Source organism: Penicillium mononematosum, assembly GCF_028829835.1.
Source record: "Penicillium mononematosum strain IBT 11891 chromosome Unknown utg000003l:1.0-8172316.0:1.0-8177699.0, whole genome shotgun sequence".
Classification (NCBI taxonomy): Eukaryota; Fungi; Ascomycota; class Eurotiomycetes; order Eurotiales; family Aspergillaceae; genus Penicillium; species Penicillium mononematosum.
The window spans coordinates 8,038,356-8,055,201 of record NW_026643273.1 but is presented as its reverse complement, the minus strand read 5'-3'; the positions used below and the strand labels follow the sequence as shown (position 1 = coordinate 8,055,201).

The window sequence follows — 16,846 nt, the reverse complement described above, 5'->3', positions numbered from 1 at the left end:
ATGGCCAGTCACCGGCAATTAGCCCCTGCCATGCTAAAAGCGATTCAGGATGATGCAGATCTGTCAACAAAATCTCTCAATCAGCAATTCGAGAAGCTTCTTCTCGTATAGAAGAAGGCCGCAGTGCTACTCCGCGTAGATCTATAGAGAATAACTATTTTCAAAGCGACTCCTCTTCGATTTTTATTAATTTAGGTGAATTTGCGCCCGTAGTACTTCGTTAAGTATAGCCGGATAGGCGGTCGCGTAAAGTTAAACACGGTGCGTTAAAACGTACGAGTAGCAAGAGAAATAGTGCTTAGTTCTGTTCCTCAATAGCTAAATAGCTAATAAGATCCTGCACTCTTACTCTACTGAATTTCTAGAGCTTCGGGAGCGAATTAGTGGGATGGTAGGTGGTTGAATTGGTAAGATCTAATTCAGGGACGCGTTTTGGGTGGCCGGCTCGGTAGTGAAATACGTTAGCCGGAAAACGCATAACTGATATAATCCGAGATCTTGGTATGTTTGCAATGTTTACGACCCAGTTTAGGGCCCTAACCCAGTGCTGAGTTGAAGGGCTCGACTCAGAATCCAACCCAGACCAGGTTGGGTCCGGGTCCGGTTGGGTCTTGCGGAAGTCTACCTTACAGTAATACCAGCTAGCTTGATAGCACCTATTTCAGTCTGGTTTGTATATGAATAGGGTCATATATGGTAACAGCTTGTATGTATGTCACTGGGCTGTATTTACATCGAAGGCGCGGAAGGTAAGTAGATGGGCACTTGTCTCACTAACCCTCCATACACAGTAACTCAACACAGGAAATAAATAGATAGACAGAGAGAACCTGACGACAATTCATGGTCCAGAAATTGAACCAGTGCGATAGTATACAGGCTCCTATTCGTCATGGGTATACATTCCTTGGTAGGTTCGCAGAATCGTCACAAGGCTATCCTTCGTGCACTCACCATCACTGTAAGTAGTAATGGTGCCACTACACTCGCCTTTCTGGCCGTTGCCAAAAGGACTAGGTGTATATTCGTCGTTTGCCTCGCCCTTTGTCTCTGTAGTATCAGGGGCGTACGCGCTGCATGCTCCGGGCATGCCGCTAAAGGAGGACCCGCAACTAAAGTCCCAAATTCCCTCCCAGCAGTCCGAAGTTATCTCGATGTGGTTGGTATCGCGCGTGCAAGTAGGGAGATCGTCTTCGCTCTCGAAGAGGATATTGTCATCGTTGTCGAAGAGGGTAAAGCCACCGGAGTAACCGTTACCGGAGCCTTTGATACCGAGGGAGGCCGAGCTTTTGAAGAGGAACTTGATGTTGTTCTCGCCGGCTATAGCAGTGGTCGCTATAGCGGAAAGGGCAAGGAGAGACACAATATGCATTTTGTCGTATTTTGTCTAGTAGGAGAGAAGGCGAGATAAGTGAAATTGCTTCTGGTTTGATAGATGTTACAGTCGAAGAAGTTAAGAGGGATAGGAGCTTATATACCTTAGTTCTTCGCACCGAGACAGTCTTGTACTAGGATATTTACGTAACAATGCAAATGCTGCAAGGCTGTACCTCTTGTCCCTGGGGCCGAGATCGAGGTCGAAATCTGGATAGGAAGCTCACCCTTACTATAGTACTCCAGGCCGTGGTAAGTGGACCAACATTTCCAAGCCAAGGTTCTCAATTACTGTAGATCAGCTTTGACTTTATGCACGGTCAACCTTCAACATCAAATAGGAGTAAACGAGTACTGTTGGATCGAGTTGTCCTACATAGTAGTCGTTAGTACTCTCCATACAACATACTTTGGCCCCATACTCTGGATGTGGAGTGTAGTGTGGCCCCCACACTAAGATTTGCCAAGTGAATCAGCCACCCGCAACCTATACCTGGTTGAGAAGGTACAGCTCTATAGCCTCGTCAGTGGAAGTTCATGAAACAAGCGCATAAAGCAGGTGACTAGAAGTAACGGGCCGCAGTACGAATCGATATTGACTTCCTATCCCGGATGTTTGGGAGTACCTAGGTAGAAGCAGAGCCACCATTAGTTCCCTGGTCTTCGCTACACTCCTCACAATAGTATGTATAGTATTCGTAAGGCCAAGCCCCTGCAGCTCCCGCACATCCAAATTTCTAGTCAAGATGTATCCCGTCCCACTAATAACGATGATCTTGTTACCTCTATGCCGCTATTATTGACGAGGCTATCCAAGTGGGTCGTTTAGATAGTCGTAGCCAGTTTTGACAGTCTGTACGGAAGTATCACTGGTAGTGTTCTCCATATAAAAGTGGAATCTTTCATCGACACCTGACTCAGCCCACCATTTTTAATGTGGAAGTGAAGGGGGCCATCCTGTGTAGCAGGGATCAGTTGAAGTGCCCATCTGGGCGAGTGTCTAAGTTTAGTAATATGTGCAGTCCCTTCCAACCTTGGAAGGTTGCCCAGGTGGCCTACGATCAGGATGCTCAGTGATATGCTCAGGCTCAGTTGGCTCTACGGCTGCTCAGGGGTGCTATGCTCTGGAGATCGTAGTATTACCATCAACATTATTATGGAAAAGTCTCATGCTCAATCTAGCACTCCTCCAACCAATCCTCCTCGTGAAACAGATATGCATCATCTACAGACCCAAACAGCCAGGTCTCCAACTCTTCAAAGGCATCCAGATCATTTGTCTCCAAAACAAGATCATTTGCTGGATCATGCCATCCATCCGTCTGTCCAACTCCGCTGGTCTCCAATGACTCCCCTGTCTTCCGACAACTCCCAAAATCAATGATCACCGGGATACCATGCTCATCAAGCATGATATTAGACGGTTTGATATCATTATGCACAAGGCCGAGAGAATGAAGGTGTTTGATTCCATCAAGAATCCCATGGAAGTTCTCTTTGAGAGAATCATCGACATGCTCACGACCACTAGCCCGGAACATAGTCTTGTTCAGCCATTCAGGATTGACCTTCCGGAACAAGGTGTCCTTGTATCGTTTGAAGCAAAGACCAGTAGCCCGACCATTCTCGTCTCGACAGCCGTAGTAAGTAGCAATATTCGGGTGTGGATGTCGGCGTAGGACTTCACACACTTCAAGCTCGCGTTGGATATCATCCTCCAGGTCTGGACGGATGAAATCGGTTATGTACGGCGCTTTTATGTAACAGTCTTGCCCTGATGCCACAGCCCATGTATAGTGGATTTTGGGGCCTCTTTCGTTCGTCTTGATGATCGTCAACTTCTTGAATTGACTGATATCGGTAGGGTTCGATGATCGATCGTTCCATGACCCGTAGTATACGATGCCGTCTTGACGCACGTAGAGACTCTTCCAACAGAACTTGAGTTTGCCATCGACAGTTTTGAACGTATTACTCTCTCGGATGATTTCCATTCTGGAAGCACGGAGACAAATGCTCCCGGTATGAGGCGAAGCCACTGCTACGATGGTGGGCAGGAGTTGACATGGACTCGCTGGAAGAGCGGTGTGATTGGGGGAAAGCAGTCCAATTGGGTGGTAGCAGAGTGACAGGGGTCCCGTATTCGCTGTGGGATGTTGTTTCGGACTGGTTACACATAGACCGATCAAGACGGGTTATGATCTTTGTACGGTATTGATTTGAAAGAACTTGATTCAGATATCCGAACAAAAACCATGAATGTATACTCGACTCGAGGAAACACCTATTATGATATCGCGCCGAAGAAGCAGGAAAGACAGCACCCAGGCTCAAATTGTTCATTGCAGAGTATGCAATCACCCACGCTCAAAAAACCAGTCCCAACTAACTCCAAGAAAGGAAGACAAATCTGTGCGTTCATGTAACAGTCCTAAATACGCTTGCGCAGCGCGCGAGTCCGAGTCGCAGTTTCAGTCGCAGCCGGAGCGGTGGTTTTGCGCATTGAAGCAGTAGTGGGGGTATTCTTGACAGCCATTGATGCAGCCTGCGCGCGAGCAGTCGGCTTCTTGGAAGCCGCAGCAGATGCCGCCGTGGCCTTTCTCGCCCCAGTACCAGTCCGTGTGGACTTGGTTACTGTTGTACCCGAAGACGCCGTGGACCCTGTGCTATTCTTGCGCTCGCCCTGTCGGGTCGCCGGGCGCGCCAAAGGTGATCGAATAGTCTTGGGCCCTGTAGCAGCGCGGGTGGTAGTTCTCTGGGCCTGCGATGGAGGCCGCTGGTCCTTAACTGCAGACACAGTCGCGCCACGTGATCGCAACGGACTGGACGGTTTTAACGGGGAGGTAGGGCGCGCCAGATATGATGGTTGACCCTTTTCGGGAGATGCACGGAAGGGTGAGTGAGGGTATGTTCGGGAATTGTTGGACTTAGGAGACAGAATCCGGTTCTCATTGCCCGTACTTCCTGCGATGCCATGCGCGAGGCTCCGCCTGGTCCGGCTGGCTTCACGCGACGCTTGGGGTTCTTGAGTTCGGGCTCGCGACCGGCAGGGGCATTCTCTTTGTCAGAGAAGTGGCCATCGTGGCTACACATTCTGTCAGTCAAGGAAACGAATTGGGGTTATGGTATATCGTACCTTCCCCTCCGAGCTCTACCGTCGCGTGTGGTAGAGGTTTCTGGGTCCACGGAGATGCTTGCGATGTTACGCGATACCTTGACGGGCGAGTATTTCCGGGAAGGCGATGCAACGTGCTGTTTGTTTGCGGCGGCATTGTGTTTTTCGAGCAGCTCGCCGATGTTGGCCTTGCGTAGCGAGACTGGGATCCGATTGACGCGTCGCTCAATGCGCGCCCGGAGGTCATTTGCTTGAAGAGCATATTGAGCACGAAGCTTACGTGCCCGCTCGGTGACTGTGCGAAAATTAGTTCCATGTTCACTCCGTAAACCCAGAATTCAACCCACTTTCAAGTTGTAGATTGTCCATCAGCGCCTGTTTTTGGCGCTGTGTCAAGCGCATCTTTTTAGTAGGACTGCCCGTAGGCGTGACGTCCATGGCGTCGGACTTGCGCTTAGTGGCAGGCATTGTGTAGAGATTCAAGGGATATAGACTTGGGATGTGTCGAAGTACAAGGGCTAAAGTTAAGGTGCGGAGCAAGGAGGACCACAACAAACAGCGTGCCTCGGGCGGAGAGCTGTGGCAGAATGCAGAGCTTCCACCTCGCCTTCGTCATCCGTCTTCATCTCCCATACGCCGATCTCCTATTCATTTGCTGTTCTGCTCTCCTTTACATCGTTAATTCTCTTAGATTTCATCATGACGCTAGAAGCTACTATGATCATGTCCGTCATTGACCATCCTCCATATTAGCGTACTCTACTGACAACAAGCTACAGTGTCGACAACAGCGAAAGCAGTCGCAATGGAGACTACACGTGAGTGCATCCGATGGCAATATATTTGTATCTGTGAATGGAATCTAATAGGCGCAGAACCACCCGGTGGCAATCTCAAGTCGATGCCGTTAGCATCATCCACAGTGCAAAGATGCGTGCAAACGCCCAGTCAGCTGTCGGCCTAATGAGCATGGGCGGAAAGGGTCCCGAGGTGTTGTCAACCTTCACAGGCGAGTTTGGCGCAATTCTCGCCGGTCTGCACCGGACAAAGATCAGCGGCTCATCTCATCTCAGCTCGACCATCCAGGTCGCAGCGGTACGTTCTTCCATCCGATCTCCGAGGTCCCGAGCTCTCAGTAACTAACCTTGATGGTATCTTAGTTGGCACTCAAGCACCGCATGGAAAAGTCCCAGCGTCAACGCATCATCGTATTCTCCTGCTCGCCCATCGAAGAAGATGAGAAGACCCTCGTGAAGCTCGCGAAGAAGATGAAGAAGAACAACGTGTCGATCGATGTGGTAGCTTTCGGAGATTTGGAATCCGACCAGACCAAAAAACTTGAGGCTTTCGTTGAGAATGTCAAGAGCGGCGATGGTTCCCACCTCGCCATCATCCCACCAGGACCCCATCTTCTCAGTGATCAGTTGCAGCTGACCCCGATCCTGGCTGGTGAGGATGCCGAGGTCGGAGGTGGCGGCGAAGGCGAGGCTGGTGGATTTGGATTCGATGATGCCGCGGAGAACGACCCCGAGCTCGCATTCGCCCTGCGCTTATCGATGGAGGACGAGAAGAACCGACAGGAGAAGGAAAAGCGCGAGCGGGAAGAACAGGAAGGCAAGACGCAACTGGGCAATATCCCCGAGGAGGGCCATGGCGAGTCCAGCGGTGACAAAGATAAGAAGGATGAGGACAAGATGGACACCGCCTAAGGTCCGGATATTTGAATATGACTGTGATGCATACCCGGCGTTTGCTTCTGCTTTTGTCTTGTGTTCTCGATAGTCGACCTTCTTCGGGTACGTTCTACAGGTGCAAGGCAATATATTATGTGATTTGGTATTATACGAGACGGCGTGATATCCGGACACAAGTACAGGAACAAAACGTATCTAGTTCGTAAAGTCATGATGTCTACCCCCTTTTTGCGTGGTCCCATCGTCCGTTTGGGTTATGTCCTCCCCCCTCAGCCACGCCCCCAGATGCCGATCGAATGCCTCGCATCGCACCGGCATCTCAATCTGATAGAATGGATTCTTCATCACATAGTCCGCATAGAGCTCGTAGATCTTCTGTATAATTGTGTCCACGCTGCCAGTCAAGGGATCCGTGAACAACAAGAACTTCGTCCCGGTGAGAGTCTGAAAACAAGTCATTCGAAACTTGTCGGTCTCGAGGTAATCCAGGCCGGAAACTGGTACACCGGGGTTTGGGTAGGAGTAACCGGACGCAGCAGGGGCGGTGATTCCCGTTGAAGAGGTTGCGGGGGAGGGAGCAGGTTGGGAGATGGGGATTTTCGGTGTGATCGAGCGGGTGATTGCGTGGACACTGTAGAATTCTAGTCAAATGGGTGTTCCAGGAGAAAGATGGTGTTGGCAGCTTACCCGTGAAAGGTGCCAGCTAGGACGAGGTAGTCATTTGTCGAGAGGTTGCGCAGGCCAGACTGGAACTCTCGCTGGTAGATAAGTCCACCGGCCTTGTTGATAATAATCAGGGAGAAGACGCCCCTGGTATTGTCAGGCATGTTAGTTGCTGCGCGATTCAATGAGCAGATGGAGCGTACATGGTGAGTGAGGCGCTGGTACGGACAGCGTGGCCGGAGAAGCAAGGGGCGGAGAGCGCAACCGGTATGCCTCCAGATGTTCCGGTGAATTGTGTGAATGAGCTGTAGAATTGAGGTTGTTTAGATTTCCAAAAGTAGCCCTTGAGGTGTTAGCACGGAGTTCACGGGGATTGGAGGAGGTTGTTTATTCCGGATAAGCGGGGACCGCCCAAATCGGGGTCGTTTTATAGATCTTATAGACATTGGAGGTACTCAGTCCTAGTACCTATCTAGGTATAAAACAGTGTTATTCAGCTGAATAGCTAAGTTTTACCGGATGGCTGAACCTCGGGGCATATATTCAAGACATTTTGCAGGAAATATATATTTGGTCAATACATACATATAGGGACGGGTCTCAGGACCGAAGGAAAATGTAGAATAGAGAAAATTGAAGTGTTAACAGTATGAAATTGTCTGTTAATATCCAAGTCTAATACAAAGTTGACATTGAATATATACAACAGAGGAAAATATATGTGTGCCTTCAAGGCTGGACTAAATCGACTACTTCTTTGCATTCACTCCTCTCTATAGTCCCTCTTCTCTCTATGATTCCCTCCCAACCTCGTGTATTCCTGACAAGATACCCTAAAATACGGATGCCATCAGATCTGATGACCAGTCAGTCTGACTCTTGTGGTCGTCACATCCCTCGCCCCCCCCAATTCACCATTCACGATATCAGGTTCTGATATGGCCCAGTGCCAAAAAATAGTGAAAGCCACAACATACAACTTTGATTAACATAAGCTACGTGTATGAGATACATACAAGATATGACTCTGTGCCAGGATAGATAAAGCAAGAGAACATTTCCGATGAGCACCGAGGAGAAACGCAAGGAATGCCTCGGGAACAGCACTGACTGCAATGAACCACCCCCCAACAACCCGCAGAAAGAAAGAAAAAGAAAAAAAAAAAAAGGCCCTTTTAGGTCTCCTTGACCTTGCGCGACCAGTGCTTGGGGACGCGGAAGAGCCAGTACAAGACAAGCGCGGCAACAATGTTGAACCCCATATAGGCAAACATCAACCCGATATTGCGCGGAACATCCGAGTACGACATGTTGAGACTTGCGAGGAATTGATCTGTGCTCGACATTGGGCAGATCATACAATCCACCGTCGCCTCAGGATTGAGTAATGTGCCATGCATAGCCTCGATGTAAGCGTCCAGATAACTGCCGCAGGTCTCTCCATCTGGAGGCGAGACAGTGAGCCACTCGATACTAGAACATTCCACCGTAGTCCCAGTCAGACCAGTGGAGAGCACGGACGACACAAAGTAGGTAAATGGCGATATACGGTTCATGAAGATCCAGAACCGAGGCATATCAGAGGAGCTTGCGAGGACGCTACAAGCCCAGTTAGCACTATTAAAAATTAACCACCAAACACCCGCGGACAACTTACCCGTTGAAGACCAAGCAAAGCGAGAACATGAATTGAGCAATGTTGCTGCCGGTATCGGGCTCTTCAATTCCAGCAATTACCATGGAGCTGAAAGTTGACGTGAACATCATGAACTGTAGAATGAGCAGGTACATGATGCCGCTTCGTTTGATAACTGTGTTCGTGCGCTCTGCATTGTGATAAAACCCGATTGGGTAGTACCAGCAGAAGAAGGCTGGCACCGACATCAAGATATTCCATACCAGCTCCACAAGGATACTGGCCAGCATGAACGCTTTCCATGAATAGGCCTTGGAAGGCCGTTCGCGTACCTCATACAAAGCACGCTGCGTGACGAAGGATGGCATCATTTGCTGGACCAGCCCGGGGAAAAGGACAAGAAGCATGAAGATTGCAAACATCTGATTCTGCAGCCCCTGGAGGCTGGTAGACATGCGCCAGAAGGTGAATCCGAGGAACAATGGCTATACCCGTTAGTAGGATCAAATAAAAGCGAGAAAGATAACTTACCGAGGCGGTGCAGGTGAGGACTTTGGCGTATAGATACGAGGGAGATCTCCAGTACTGCTGGAACATGCGTTGGGAACAAATGAGGCACTGATACCAGACTGGCATGGCGAATTCACTATACCCTGCAGCGCGGACGGGCGCAGGCTTCTTGGACAATTCCTTTTTCATCTCAGCCAATTCTCTGCAAACCTCTGCGCGCTCGGCAGTGTTAGTCCATTGTTCAGCCCAGTCTCTATCCGCATGAGAGCCTGGCGCAGCACCAATGACCTCGAGCATCCATTCGGCCGGGTTTGCATTTGGTGGACACTTGGGCGACCCTTTGTCTTCGAAGTATTTGATCAAGGTTTCCATGTTTGGGCCAAGGTCACCAAAGTACACTGTGCGTCCTCCTTTAGCGAGAAACAATAGGCGGTCAAACTGCTGCATCAGCATTGCCGAAGGCTGATGAATGGTACACAGTACAGCCTGGCCGTGGTCGGCCAAGTTGCGCATCAGGATACAGATTGACCAAGCAGTCTGACTATCTAGACCGGACGTGGGTTCATCGAAGAACAGTAGCAGGTCAGGCTTGGCTGCCAGTTCCACACCGATAGTCAACCGCTTACGCTGCTCCACGTTGAGGCCCTCGCCGACAACTCCGACCACGGCATTCGCGTATTCTTCCATACCGAGCATGTGGATGATTTCTTCAACGTATGCAACTTTTTCCTGGCGAGAAATGGTGGCAGGCTGGCGTAGGAGAGCGCTAAAAACCAGAGCTTCACGAACAGTACTGGTCTCCAGATGCAGATCCTGTTGCTGCACGTACCCCGTCTTCCGCTGGAAGGAATCATCGCGTAGCCGGCCATCGATGAGCATCTCCCCGGAGACCACGCCAATAGTGACACGATCGGCCAGTACATCGAGCAAGGAGGTCTTCCCTGCACCAGTGACACCCATCAACGCGGTCAAGGTGCCGGGCTTGACCCAACCATCCACACTGTCCAGGATGCGTCGCTCAGTTCCCTTGATCTTAATATCATAACACACGTTCTCCCAGTGGAAGACAGAAGTTTGGCGAACAATTGCTGCAGTTGAATCCCGAGGTTCGCTAGCAACTGCACCTTTCTCTGATGCAATGACCTCCTCTGGATCCTCTTTGCGAACATTCTTGACAAACGCAGGCATCTTACCGCGCGGGAAAACCAGAACCTCACCTTTGGATGGTTTAGCCCGGATAAGCTCACTGCAGAAGATGTACAGCACGAAGAAGACGACGAAGAAAGCGCAGAGAATTCCGAAGTTTCGCCACAAATGTGGACTGTAGTATTCGTAAGTTGTGTTGATGTATGTCTCTCCGTCAATAAAATCCTGGCCTGCCACAGCACCCTTTTGTGAACAAATCTTGGAGCTGAGAGGCGCATCCTCGTAGATCTTCGAGCCACCTGGGACAAAATTCGAGCAAGGGAAGGACCGTCCGCTGAACTCATTAATCATCAACGCCTCAAAGGCATACTATTGCGTGTTAGCATGTTCTGGTGGGATCGAGCAAAAGCTAAGTTATGATTACAGCAATAGGATTCACGTAGTTGAGCCACCGGAACCAAGGGTGCATATCTCGGACCGGAATGGTGAACCCAGTGTAAATGACCAAGATAAGCATGAAGACTGAAGCAGGAGGCATGGCTTGGGCCACGGACCGCGAAATCGCACCGATAAAACGGAAGATATTGGACATCACAAGGGTTGTCGTCGTCGAAAAGAGGAAAAAGATGAAGAAATGGGTCGCAGTTCGCTGAAGATGAGGTAGGAAATAGATAATTAAACCGAACGTAACTCCTAGTAAGAACTTTGATGGAAGTTCGACAACGTACGCACTGATAGCTTCCGCCGAGGGATGGTATAGTGCGTACTTGTAGTGTTTTTCCACAATCGGCCGCTGCTGCCACATGAGCATGATTTCCAGTGAGCTTGAGAAGGCACTGATCATGATGGAAAAGAAAAGTAGGGCTCCACGCTTGTAGAAGCTGTCGGTCATGTACGCTAAGTCGTAGAAGACACTGGAAATGATCAGGGACGTGGAGGTATTTCCAACGAGCGTAGCAACCGTCATAGCCGAGTCTGCCTTGAGCCGCAAGAACCCTCGCCAAAGACACAGACGGATTTGCATCGGATATGAGAGTGTGTATTCGGAGGCTGCACGACTAAGCTTGGATTTGTCTGCTGCACGAGAACGATCGAATTCCTGAAGCTTTGCTTTTCCATCTCCGGCTGCATTGGCTTCAATCTCAGCAAGAACCTGCTTACGTTCCGGGCTCTCTTTCCAGCGTGCTGCGAACTCATCGGGCGTGCGTGGAACCGAGTCTTCAAATCCCGGGCGAACAAGGCGTTCCGAAGGGCTGGTAAGGGAGGTGAGGAAGTCCGGAGTGGTTTGTCTATCTGGGCAGTGGAATCCCATTTCGACAAAGAAGCGTCGTGCATCGCCGGCACGACCGAAGTAGATCTGACGGCCTTCGTAGAGCACAATCGCTTTGTCAAACTGGTCATAGATGGACTGACTGGCTTGATAGATTGCGATTATCGCGGTGGATCCACTGTAGTCAGTGGAGAGGCGGATGCTCTTCACGAATTCCAGGGCCGTCGAGCTGTCGAGTCCGCGAGTGCTGTTGTCCCAACACTGCAAAGGACAACGACACAGAGTGGTTTCGGCGATGCTGACACGCTTTCTTTTCCCACCGGATACACCTCGAATGAACTCATTGCCCACCTTGGTATTCATGGTATGAGTCAAGCCAAGCATCGCCATTACCACATCACGCATATGGATCGCATACTGGTTGCGTGTAACACCGGGAAGACGGGTCTCCGGCGCTCGGGCGTGAGCGGCAAACAGTAGTGTATCACCGACAGTCAGCTGAGGGAAGTGAACTTCGTTTTCGGCTTGGTAGATGACCTCGCCGCGGAAACGGCTGTGCATGACATCCCAGGAGATCCCATCATAATGCACCTCGGACCCTTTCTCCTTGTCGAGATTGAGACCATGCGTCTCTCCGGCAATGGTTTTGAGGAAGGTAGAGCATCCGCTACTGGGTGTTAGCGATTAGTCGTTCGAACGTGGGGGAATACTCCACGTACCTTCCCGGGCGACCCAGCACAACCGACATTTCACCACTGTGAACAATGCCCTCGAAGTCCCGCAGGATGTCAATACGTGCTTTCTTCTGAAGGCCAAGGTTCCTGCGAAACCATCCTGCGCCCTTGAGCCAGAAGTTGGCAAAGTTCATCTGGTAATCAGCCGCGGTGCCATAGCCGAAAACATTGAGGTTGCGGAAGGAGACCCCTGCTGTGCGAGTCGGGAACTGGTCTGGATCACGAGAAGCTATCTGCAGGATGTTCTGCACCCATTTCTGCGCTTTAAACTGGCCACTATTGGGATCCAACTCTGGATCACTGGTCGAGTCGAGGAAGGTGTTGACACCTGAAGTTTCACTCTTCTTGACGCTGCCCTGTTGTGAGATTCGTGAGATAGAACGTGCCAGCTCGGTGATTTGTCTGTCACGATCATCCCCAGACTCAGATACTGGGGTCTCCGAGCCGGGGGTATCAACGGCACCACTGTCAGGCATGTTTTCCATCCGGTCTGGCATGAGTGTAGCGGATGAAAAGCCCAAAGAAGGAAGAAGATGTGAAGCCATGATAAAGGAGAAACACGCTGAGGGAGGTAAACGAGGGAAAGGTAAACGAGAGTTGTTGACAGAAGAGGAAAAACAAAAGGTGAGACGTGACAGATCAGTGTTTTTATGGAGGGGAAGGAGGAAGGGACAGAGGGTAAGAGGGTAAGAAGGTAAGAAGGTAAGAAGGTAAGAAGGTAAGAAGGTAAGAAGGTAAGAAGGTAAGAAGGTAAGAAGGAAAGAAGCAACGGAGACTGACAGATTTAACAAACTTCAGGAAAGAGCAAAAAGCATCGAGCACCCATGGGTGAAGGCCTCAGCTCTTTCCGGATCGGTAAATGGAGATATTATGTGCTACTATTGTCTCAATATCAGCCGAATGAGCATATGAATATCGGGATATTTGAATTATTGGAGTATCTGAATATCTGACTTGAATGTGACATTGCATTAATTACCTATAGGGCGTATAAGACCTGCATCACATAACCTATAGATTAAGGTGTTTTACAGCCTCTTGATTGGCTGTGTATGAGGCCCTGTCACCCCCACGCGTAATATTCATAGCAACTTCCATTTCCGGTTAACGGATCTCGAATTCGGCCAATATAACAGAGAGAGACTTAACTCGGAATTGGGAGGATCCGAGAGTCTAATGAGAACTCTACAGAGAAAACTTAAAGGTCAGACATCCATTGGAAGAGGTCCGGTCAAACATTGTGTCGTCCCGAAGGGTTTGTAGGGTTTGCATTACCCTGGCTGCCTCAGGTAGCTAATAGGAAGTGGACCTGCCTAAGGCCACTATAGCCTAGGAAGCAGCCTAGGCGCATAGAAAGTAAAAAGGGTTTTCATTAGCTAGGAAGCGAGGACTTTTTATTATATAATTAGACTATATATGTTACTAGCTAGATCTTTAATGAAAAGAGCGCATTTCAAGTAGAATACTAAGTATAAAAGGGAAAAGAAAAGAAGAAGAGAGAAAACATACACGATAAGGCCTTTATACGCCCTCGTCCTATCTCCTTATACAAATATGATAAATATCTATAAAGCGGAGTCTGTTCTCAGCGTTGCACAAGGGAGTCCTATAGACCTGCTACCACCGAGTAACGGTTAGTAACAGCTCCATCACATTGGCCGGGTCGTGTACGCTGCTGAAGCAGCCCCGATGCCAGCAGATGTGGCTGGTGGTGGCCGAGCTCAGCGGGGTGCCGGTGGATGGGCATGAAGGGACTCAGATCTCACTCTCACGATATTGATCCTTTATCTATGGAAGGTGGCAGACCCTGCTAAAGTACCATCTGACTTGTTTGTATAATTTGCAAATGATTTTAGGTGACCTGGAAGCACTCTATTCAGCCTTTGAGGAATGGTCCCTGGACGGCTGTACAAATCGCTGTTTCTTCCGACACTGTGCGACCACAGCGACGCGCTTCTTGCAGCAGTTGCCTTTATTGGAACTCTTTTGCACAATATTGGTTGACGATCCCAGAACTCCTTGTGTAAGTACACGTAGCTTCTTTCTCCGTAGCGTCTGTTCAGCATCGCAAAGCCAGTTCCCAATTGTAGCCAGATGGACCGAACCTTTGCCATTCTGGATCAGGGGTCTTCCCATCCAATCCGGCAGAGATCCTTAATAAGGTCAATACAAATCTAAGCAGCCATGAAGAAGTCATCCAAATCATAATAAAATATCCCCACCGCAGAGCAGCAGTCCTGTCACTACAAGCCACATACAAGCCACATACAAGCCACATACAAGCCACATACAAGCCACGTACAAGCCATCTACGCAGTCCTTACACCGTCCTAAGCTGCGCGACTTTGTATGCAATAATTGGCTTAACCAGTAAATGTCCATATGACTGCCCGGCGCTTTACCGGAACAAATCCTCTAGCCCTCTTCTTATTGCTCATGTCGCTTCGCTTTTCATTAGCTTTCGTTTCAGGGCCAGAGCGTGCGACAGTGCGCGTCACCATTGAACACGTCTCAATGCCAGTCAGAACATTCGGATACAAGTGCGTGGTGTAATTCTCTGATTGACAGATTCGAAGATTATTCAAATCCCGGCGAGTCTGTCGGTATTGATTGTACTAGTGTTACACGTATGACGCTATATCTAAATGGGGATTTGGAGTGCATGGTGAGCAATTCTTGGTAGGAAGAGGTAGGACCTAGAGATATTGAAAGGGGTTTTGGTAGATTAACTAAAAATCGAGGTAGTGTAGTTGGTATTCATTGCTTACATTGCAGATACCACCCTTTACTAAAAACGGTTAAACGGGTGTGTAATCTTGTCGGGGCGCATCAACGAGAAGCGGTGTGGGTGGGTCGAAGGTAGATCGGAAGGCACGGATCACCTACAACAAATCCGAGCCGAGGCGTTTTTTCTCTCCCCCCAAATGTCTCTTTCTCAGGGACTTTGCACTTCTCGCAGAACTGGGTCAATATGTTAAACTTTCGTATCTTGACTTCTCTCACCTGTTTGACGTATTTCGTTTTTTTAGGAGGCAATGTGCAGACTCGTGGTCCCCAGCTTAGGGACATTATTCATAAGCGCGAGGTTCTCTACGTTGGCGGACGATACACGAACATCACAGCAAGTCTTGATTCCAACCAATTCTACATGTACCTAAGATTTCCAAACAGGACAATGTCGTCAATTCTACATCAATGGCTATGGTAGGGCAAATTTACGTCGAGAAGCTTTCCCCTAAGCCAACCCCGGCGAACCCACCACTTCCCATTATCTTCATTGCGGGCGCGGCTCAGACCGGCACGAATTTCCTTGATACCCCAGATGGACGGCCAGGATGGGCATCCTATTTCATTTCCAAAGGCCACACAGTCTACCTCTCAGATCAGCCTGCACGTGGCCGCTCCTTCTGGTATCCCGGACAGGGAAGTATTGGGTACCTTGGCTCCCACGATTTTGTCTCTGATATTTTCACCGACGTAGCAAACAACGGCAACCAATGGCCACAGGCGAAGCTTCACACGCAATGGCCTGGCACCGGTCGCATTGGCGACTCAACATTCGGCGCTTTCTACGGGAGCCAGATACAGTTCCAGACCGATCGCTTCATAAGCGAAGAGCAAAATGCGCAGGCGTATTCAGCTCTAGTTGACCTTGTACGCGAATGTTATATCATCAGTCACTCACAGGCGGGTGCATACGGTATCTTCAGCCCAACACTATGACTCGCCGAAGTGGTTAACGATTGAGTAGGCTGGAGGGTCGGAGACATGCGCCCAGGCCTAGTCAAAGGTATTGTCCAGCTCGAGCCGTCTGGTCCACCGTTCACGCTCCGCCCGCCGTTTGGAAATCGCCCAGCTTTCGCTTTCGGTCTCACCGACCTTGCAATCGGATACGAACCTTCTGCAGGCAAGAATGCCGAAAATATTGAGACAACCATCGAGCCAGCAATCGACGCCGACCACGACGAGTGCATCATGCAGAAGTCCCCAGCGAAGCAGTTGACGAACCTGGGCAAAATCCCACAACTTGTTGTTACAGGCGAAGCATCGTTCCATGCACCATACGATTATTGCACCGTGAAGTATCTGGAGCAGGCTGGCGTAGACGTTGAGTACGCGGATCTAGGCAATGAGGGTATTCATGGCAACGGACACATGTTATTCATGGAGAAGAACAACCTTGAGATCGCAGACCGGGTGTACCAGTGGCTGAAAAAGCACTAATCAACGCATAATAAAGAGTCAATTTCCTCACTGCGTTGTTCCATGGTGTTTGCACCTTTAATGTAGGTCATTGACCGCCAGGATCTTTCTTCCAGTGCATTTGACCAAACTGTGGCTTTCAATAATTGCCTAATCCTGAGATTCGTGAGCGCTATTCGAGAACTTGACTAATCAGCGAAGTCGAGAGATTCCCTATACCAAATTTGCATGCCATGTCGAAGAACTTGGCTCGAGAGAGAAGTCCGCGGGTTTGGGCCTCAGTATTCCCCATATCAACCCCGAAGACTCGATACTGTGCTAGCTCCGTCATGGTTGTTAGGTTCGAGCCCTCGAGAATTCGTCAGCTGTATGCTGGTGGTGTATGCCACCAATCAGCTGCTTGTCAATAATTCAATCCACACCCGCTTCTTCGCATTAGGCATCAACTTTTACATCAGCCAATATGCCCAATTTTTCCCTTTTTCGAGAATAAATATTTAT

General features: G+C 49.5%; 6 protein-coding genes across 6 annotated transcripts; 2 read left to right on the top strand and 4 right to left on the bottom strand.

The window, feature by feature from the left end:
* Positions 1-883: 883 nt before the first annotated feature.
* Positions 884-1,372, bottom strand: N7519_008061 (uncharacterized protein; the record flags this gene model as incomplete). Its single annotated transcript, XM_057294837.1, has 1 exon — positions 884-1,372. One exon carries the CDS (start codon positions 1,370-1,372, stop codon positions 884-886), a length of 489 nt encoding a protein of 162 aa, XP_057149648.1.
* A 1,180-nt stretch (positions 1,373-2,552) lies between these two features.
* Positions 2,553-3,368, bottom strand: N7519_008060 (uncharacterized protein; the record flags this gene model as incomplete). Its single annotated transcript, XM_057294836.1, has 1 exon — positions 2,553-3,368. The coding sequence occupies one exon, from the start codon at positions 3,366-3,368 to the stop codon at positions 2,553-2,555; it is 816 nt and encodes a 271-aa protein (XP_057149647.1).
* A 437-nt stretch (positions 3,369-3,805) lies between these two features.
* Positions 3,806-4,957, bottom strand: N7519_008059 (uncharacterized protein; the record flags this gene model as incomplete). Its single annotated transcript, XM_057294835.1, has 4 exons — positions 3,806-4,300; positions 4,336-4,468; positions 4,511-4,784; positions 4,837-4,957. 4 exons carry the CDS (start codon positions 4,955-4,957, stop codon positions 3,806-3,808), a joined length of 1,023 nt encoding a protein of 340 aa, XP_057149646.1.
* Positions 4,958-5,188: 231 nt separating this feature from the next.
* N7519_008058 (proteasome regulatory particle base subunit RPN10) lies at positions 5,189-6,198 on the top strand (the record flags this gene model as incomplete). The annotated part of the gene is made up of 4 exons (XM_057294834.1): positions 5,189-5,214; positions 5,269-5,307; positions 5,365-5,584; positions 5,650-6,198. The coding sequence occupies 4 exons, from the start codon at positions 5,189-5,191 to the stop codon at positions 6,196-6,198; spliced, it is 834 nt and encodes a 277-aa protein (XP_057149645.1).
* Positions 6,199-6,378: 180 nt separating this feature from the next.
* N7519_008057 (trafficking protein particle complex subunit 4) lies at positions 6,379-7,010 on the bottom strand (the record flags this gene model as incomplete). Its single annotated transcript, XM_057294833.1, has 2 exons — positions 6,379-6,814; positions 6,871-7,010. 2 exons carry the CDS (start codon positions 7,008-7,010, stop codon positions 6,379-6,381), a joined length of 576 nt encoding a protein of 191 aa, XP_057149644.1.
* An 8,327-nt stretch (positions 7,011-15,337) lies between these two features.
* N7519_008056 (alpha/beta hydrolase) lies at positions 15,338-16,366 on the top strand (the record flags this gene model as incomplete). The annotated part of the gene is made up of 2 exons (XM_057294832.1): positions 15,338-15,842; positions 15,894-16,366. 2 exons carry the CDS (start codon positions 15,338-15,340, stop codon positions 16,364-16,366), a joined length of 978 nt encoding a protein of 325 aa, XP_057149643.1.
* Between the last annotated feature and the right edge of the window lie 480 nt (positions 16,367-16,846).